The sequence below is a fragment of the Dioscorea cayenensis genome, chromosome 5, assembly GCF_009730915.1.
Source record: "Dioscorea cayenensis subsp. rotundata cultivar TDr96_F1 chromosome 5, TDr96_F1_v2_PseudoChromosome.rev07_lg8_w22 25.fasta, whole genome shotgun sequence".
Taxonomy (NCBI): Eukaryota; Viridiplantae; Streptophyta; class Magnoliopsida; order Dioscoreales; family Dioscoreaceae; genus Dioscorea; species Dioscorea cayenensis.
The window spans coordinates 32,073,094-32,080,291 of NC_052475.1; the positions used below are offsets into that span (position 1 = coordinate 32,073,094).

Here is a 7,198-nt window from a genome sequence, read left to right on the forward strand (position 1 = left end):
TTCCAGGCACCGCAACATTGATCAATTTACTAAGTAAAGGAGAAAACAAAACATCAAAGCTTAGGAATATTATCTCCATGCCATGTGACATGTCGTTCGAGCTTTGAGAATAACTCAAAACAATTTAGCCATTTGTATTAAACTATAAATAACTGCCTCTCTCAAAGCAATTGTTGTCCAACAAAGCCTACATTGATAACATGAAATAGGATTGGAATTCTTACCCAGAAGAACACCATCTTTGGCAAGGTTAAAACAAATCATTGGATGCTGGATCTAGTGGTAAATAGTTCTTAAGAAAAGGGTCATCTCTGGAGATAGCTGTTGATATGCGCCACATAAAGAAGATTTCTCTGGATTCATCAATAGTGTGCAAAAGTGTAGTTGTAGTTGCCTTAAGAATGATGAGGAGTTCTTAGCACCACCCAATTTAGCATAACACAGTTTGTTGCCAATTCAAATAAACCTACCAATGAACAATTAAAATAAAAACACTCACTCCATGATGGATGATTCAAATAGTACACTTACCCAATGCATCATTTTCTAATTCATCGTTAATTCAAATATGCCCACAAAAAGCAATTTATCCACTTCAAAAAGCAGCTTAGTAAAGACATGTCACACTATAAATAAATAAAGTCTCACAAGAACAAACAACAATGTACCCGAAGAAAAAGTTTCAAAAGTCTCATTTCATGGCTGTAATCTGAATAAAGACTCATCCACGACTGCAGAGATCTCTTTCTCAGTGAGCACCTCATTGAGACCCTTTAGCTTGACCATCACTGAAGACAAATCTCCGGCTGTCTACACGGCCAGTTTCTCTCCGTGTAGAGAGGTACTGGTCAATCAGAAATAATGCAATCATTAGATCAAGAAGAAGCAATGCAACAATAAATCAGACTTCAAATGAGAGAACTCGTGATCTGCTAGCTTACTCTAGATTTCAGGCTCCGTAGCTCAACCTGAGTGAATTGACTCTGAAGCCAGGGATCGGAGACTAAAACTCCCACGAATCCTGACATCCTCTATGAGTCTATTCACCGTCTTCGATTCCTCCTTTCCACACTGAATCGGAGAAACCGAAGAGAAACTAAACAACAAAAACCTCGATCAAAATCTCCACTTTCCGACCGAAATTCAAGCCAAAATCCTGCTGAAAAATCATCACACAGTAACAAAAACACTCAAGATTGAATCCAGAACAAGAAATCCCCAAAAAGAAAAATTGCAGAAAACGAGCCAAATAAACACCAAAACCCCCAACCAATTCCGTTTTCAAGAGAGAGCAATCAAAAACATCAATTAGCAAGAGTTCAAGTCAAAAATTTTGTTTTAAAACAAAACTCAAACCAGCCAAAACAAACCGATTCCATCAAAACCATCACAACAAAAACACAAATTCACTCACATTTCTCCACAAGAGAAAGAGAAAAACCAACCCCGAAGCCAAGAATTCAACAAGAAAAAGCCATTGGATCCTCCCCTTTTTTCCACCCTTTATTCCTTCCTTTTACTCCACTCTATATCTATGAATCACACCTTCTCAAATCCCTAGATTTCGTGAAGAATTGGGAAGAACTTCTTCTTCGATTATTTTTTAGAAATTTTTTTTCCCAAATAAAAAAGAAATTAAAGTAAAACAAAACGGTTTTGTTCACGCGGACCCGCGAAGGCGGTGAAGGTTGGCTCTGTGTGTACTTGGACTTTTATATGAATAAATAATTATAAATAAATAAATAAATAAAATAAATAGTGACACCATGTGGAACATTGTGAGAGATCTTAGATTTATTTTATTTTATTTTATTCAAAATTAATAATTTGTTGAGAAAATTGACTAGACAGTGAGAAAGTTTATTAAAAAAAATATAATTATTGATTTTGGTTTTTTTTATAATAAATCGGTTAAATAAATATATATAATTAGGTGTTTTTTTTAAATGACATAGACTCATGCAAGTAACTTTCCTACTTTTTTTTTATATATATAACTAACAGTCTAATCTCTATTATATTGAATTATTTTTAATATAGAATGGTTGTATGTTGTAATCGCTTTGCTTTTTGGCAAGAGACTTAAGGGTATAATTTATCATTTAAAATGTTTAATAAGATTAATTATTTATTTTTTTGTTCCTAACCTTTTTTGACTTGGCACTAGAAACAGAAATGGAAATTATACAAAATGGAATGATGAGGTGAGAGAGAACTAAGCATGAGAAGATACAAACAGAAACACATAACATGAACATAACTGGCATGACATATAAACACAAAACCCACAACCCATCACTCTGACTAGATCTGCCACAAACCACTTCATTTATATATATATATATATATATATATATATATATATATATATATTTGAAGATTTTAGAGTATGGCATGTGGTTATGAAGAATGTAGAAAGGGTTTCTGCAAAATAATAATAATAATAATAATAATAATAATAATAATAATAATAATAATAATAATAATAATAATAATACAAAAAATAAATAATGTTGAGGATTTGATGAGTCATTGGAAGAAAGATGAGGAATATTTAATAGGAGTGAACAACTCAAATGTGAAAGCTAGAGCAGGAGCCTGCCAAATTAGTCCACCCAATAAATGCTATAATTCTTCATAAATGTACCATACACCTAATTCTTTATGATTAAGCATAAGAAAATTGATATTTTCACTGTATTAAATGATGTTAAGCCATTTGAAGAAAATAATAAGATTTTTTTAATTAAATGATATTTCCAGTATAACTTCAATATGATCAATGGGCTCAAGTTTTTACTGTTTAAAATATATTTTTGCGTAGGTGTTTATTAACAGCATCCGAGATCAAACTCCAAAACTCATCTACAGTGAATGTATTGATATTTGAATGTATTGATATTTGTGAAGATGCTTACACTTCACTTCTGTGATGTCTCTAATCCCGATAAAACGCTAACTAATTTTATTGTATTTTAACTTAATCTGAATCACCAGGGTTTGTTCCTCCCAAAAATTCACTCATCTTATGCACCTCTATACCCTTCTTACATTTTAAAGCAGTGATTTATTTAATTTATAAAAAATAATAATAATAAAAAACAAACGAGAAGGATAATGTTTATTATACCAATAACACTGTTATCATCAGTTTTTTTTAAAAAAAATCTTTTTAATTGATGAAGTGGCACCATATTATCATGCTAAGTTAAATTACAAAATTTTTATGTTGAAAAAAATTAATAATTTTAAAATACAAAGAAGATGATTGATCAAGATTCGCTAAGCAAAATAAATTAAGGCTCACTTCGAGTTGGGTAATTTCATTTTTGTGCTTTATACAAATAAATATAATTTATATTATTAGACATGCATTTACATCTTAACATTAATCATCGTATACCATATTAGTTTATAATTAGATCAAACACATACTTCATCAAATTTAGGCCATAATTTTCACTAATCCTCAACCTGAAAACATTAACTTCTCAAGAATCACATGTAAGCAAAATAAAATCAAATTTGTGAGGTTAGTCAAAAGTGTGGATAAGTAACCAACCCTTCAAATTTACTGCTACTGTCTCACACACAACCATGTCCATAAGAAAAACAAATAAAAAAAAAATAGCCATAACACAGTATTATTGCCAATACACCATAAAGCTAACTTAACACTTGAAAATTAAAATACATGACTCTTAAACATGTTTACTTACCCTCATATGGCATAAAATTCTAACAGATTTAGTGATTAATACTTGTAACCTTTCATCAGAATCCCGCAGAGGAAAAATTAAACACCACAGAACCAGTGAGTCAAGAAAAACTTGCATTGGGAATTCATATGTTAAGTGCAGGCAGTGTTTTGCAACTCAACCATGGCAGAAATTTTGCTTATCTAAGTAACTTTCTCAATACTTGCTCGCGCGGTGTTCAATCTTGGGGAGAGCCCAATCGTGTTGAATTATGTCAAGGCTATCTTTCTCTGCTGCCAGACTCTGAAGGACAAAGTAAATTACAAGATTAGGATAAGTGATAAACCACATAAATGAACATGACTTAAAAGGGAATCACAACAGCACTTTCTTCTTTTTGGAATACTTTCAGACTAAAATGGAATATAACCGACAGGCTTCAGAATTATAATAGATGATCTATACAAGATGAGTACAAGATGGCTACAAGATGATAGATGCTGATCGATGCAATTAGAAAGAGTATCCTATAATTTGGAACTATTAACAATCAGCAACTTGAAAACTACTTCTGGGAGATAACTTGGCCATTGCAATCTTATAAGAGATTTGTATTCAAATCATACCACCAAAACTTGGCCTAAATTAAGCTTAAAAGCTAAATATAAGTTTGTGTAATATTCCTTTCCTCGTTTCTGTTCTTCAGTTCCATTCTATCACCCGGACATTACTCCCATAGGAATGATGTAAAAAAAAATACTAATGGCAGACCCTGCAGTTCTTAAATAATCCAATGCCCATTATTCATTTTAGAAGCTATTTCTAGCAACAACATTAGTTTTATATCTAGATAGGATATGCAGAGATCTAAAGCGAACTTATAAACAAGGTTACAGGCTCTCAGTAACAAAATAATTCAAATGCAGTTAATTTGTTCTTGCACATAAAGGACACATATTTTAAAGCATCACAAGCACCTACCCTTGATGCATCAAACCCAAATCCACCCATCTGCATCATCCGCTGTGTGTCATCCATGGCTAAAATGAAAATTAAAAGACAAATATAAGATCATGAAGATATAATCCCAACTTATTGATTCAAACAGAAATCACATATTGAGTAATTTAAGCATTAACAATACTAACCATTTTCTTCTCCCAAAATGAGGCTGAAGAATCCCCTTAGCCCAAACAGATTGAGGAAGTACCTGCAGCATTGAATAGCAGATTACCATACAGGCTTATCAATCTTAACCCAGAAAAAACAATGGGCAGGTATTATTTCATGCTTAAAGAAGGCAACTACCAGGAACGGCTGCTGACATAGCTCACATCAACACTGCTTAAATCAATCCCATTTTGCAGCATTGCCCTAAATCTTTGAGTCAATGGGAAGGGAATTTTTGCTGAAACATGAAACAGTAAATCAGATGCCAAGCATAATATCTCGTATTACTTGTCCGGAAAGCACAGATCACAAATTCATACTAATCTTAAAAAGAACAGCAAAAAGAGAATGAGAAATGAAATAAATAAATAAACGAAGTACCATACAAATGGATGCAGAAGGAAGAAAACCACCCCCAAAAAATATATATAATAATAAAATAAGAAAAATAAAGGAAGGAAGCAGGTGCAGGAAAATTGTTTAAACAAATTTTTCACAATAATAAGTTCCAAATATAATAATATACAAGTACTAAAATAGAGAGAACAGTTGATTTCATCAATAACAAATTTAGTAATGTTACAAGATACATACCTGCTACAAAACCTGAGAAGAAAAAGTTCACCCAAGCAAAAGTAAGTGACTGAAAAAAATAAATAAATGTCAGTAACTCCTCTTAGAAAAGAGAGCTGCTTCAAGAGTCATGGACAGTCACCTGGGGTATTAGCATTGAAAGATTTTTCTTCATCATATCCATAGCCATGTTTGGGTCAGAAAACATCTGGGCTTGTGCATTTTGAGCTTGCTCTTTGGGAACATGAAGCAGCCCATTCTCCTATATGACAAAACCACCCTTTTTCATCATCAAAATGTAGCAACAACTTATTAACATAAATGATGTTTTTGCATCTTAAAAAGAGAAATCAACCAATAAATATACATAGATAAACACAACTTCAAGAGGATGACTTGGCAGCATAAAGACACTACAGATTGCTATGGTAAACCATTATTAGCTTCAACAATGTTTTAATTCCTTCCTATGACAACTACAGCATTCTAACTAAAGTAAATTCAAAGTTTTTAAGAAAAAAGATAGCCAAAAACACTCAATAGCTTTTTTATCCTGAGCAATATAAAGCACTCGATAGTTCTTAGCTCAAATGCAAATTTGAGATAATTCATTTATTATCCTCAGCAATATAAAGCACTCGATAGTTCTTAGCTCACATACAAATTTGAGATAATTTTCCTACATGATTTCATTTTTTTCATATAATCATAAAAATCAACAAATTAGTCTATCAAAGTTCATTTTCAAAAGATGATTCTTGCATTGAACACAATATGAAATTCCAAAACTGGTGAGCAGAACTAACTGGGGATCAAACTTCACAACCCTAAGATATAATGAAAAAGATGAAAGCTATTCCAATTAAAATCTCAGTAATTCGTCAATATTTCATATCTCAAAAAAGTAATTAGTCAAAATTCCAAGAAATATGAAGAGAGGGGACTAATATTCCTATCTCGCACACAACTCACCCGAAAACAAACTTCACAATCTGAACATAGAATGACAAAAGATGAAGCTATTTCGAATCAATTCTCAGTAACTTGTCAAAATTTCATATCTCAGAAAAATACCTCGTTAGTGAAATAAACTCTGCGAGCCCGGAAGGACTTCGATGGGATAAAATTCGCACCGGATTTCAGATTCCTCGCCCGAATAATCACTTGCCTGCAATAAAAAACAGCCAAACAAAATTAGGGTTAGGCAATAGCTACCAAAATCACAAACAAATAATAAAAAGTATATAAAAAATAAAAAGCAGATTTAAAATCTCAATCGAGAATAAGGAACAGAGAGAAGAATAGAGCCTGATGAAATTGAGGTCGGAGGCATCGCGATTAAAAAAGAAAAAAAAAAAGAAAAGAAAAAAAAAAAGAAAGCAGAACACAGCAAAGGAAAAAAAAATCAATCTTGATCGAGGAAAACAAAGAAATAAGGCAAATTTTCGGTTTGGGGAGAAAGAAACAGACCCTTCCTTGAGGGCCTTGGCATCAGGGAGCTGGGATGAGCGCATGAGCTTGGAGACGAAGTACCGCAGCACGCCGATGAGAACCATGACCACTGATAGCGGGATCAGCACCCAATCCCTGATCGCCGTATCCAGTACCAAGTCCTCCGCCATAGACGCGCAGCTTCGAGATCTCAACAACGCGACGCGAGAGCGAGAGAGAGAGAGAGAGAGAGAGAGACTTGGGCACCAGAAGAGAACACCCGATAGCATAATAGAGGGTTTTATTCTTAAAAAAATATATTGAAA

At 32.9% G+C, this 7,198-nt stretch overlaps 1 protein-coding gene and 1 long non-coding RNA gene across 3 annotated transcripts; both read right to left on the reverse strand.

Annotated features, from left to right (window-relative positions):
• Window positions 1-816: 816 nt before the first annotated feature.
• Window positions 817-1,678, reverse strand: LOC120262069. Of its 2 annotated transcripts, none has more exons than XR_005536701.1 (3): window positions 1,446-1,678; window positions 942-1,156; window positions 817-844 (listed from the first exon to the last, which is right to left on the reverse strand). It is a non-coding gene; the product is annotated as an uncharacterized LOC120262069 (long non-coding RNA). The 2 variants fall into 2 exon arrangements; XR_005536700.1 differs by having other exon boundaries at window positions 942-1,159.
• Window positions 1,679-3,661: 1,983 nt separating this feature from the next.
• On the reverse strand, window positions 3,662-7,151 carry LOC120260433 (ER membrane protein complex subunit 3). Its single transcript, XM_039267908.1, has 8 exons — window positions 6,912-7,151; window positions 6,516-6,609; window positions 5,584-5,703; window positions 5,463-5,511; window positions 5,007-5,106; window positions 4,847-4,908; window positions 4,680-4,738; window positions 3,662-4,001 (listed from the first exon to the last, which is right to left on the reverse strand). Exons 1-8 carry the CDS (start codon window positions 7,061-7,063, stop codon window positions 3,915-3,917), a joined length of 723 nt encoding a protein of 240 aa, XP_039123842.1. The 5' UTR covers window positions 7,064-7,151; the 3' UTR covers window positions 3,662-3,914.
• Window positions 7,152-7,198: the final 47 nt, after the last annotated feature.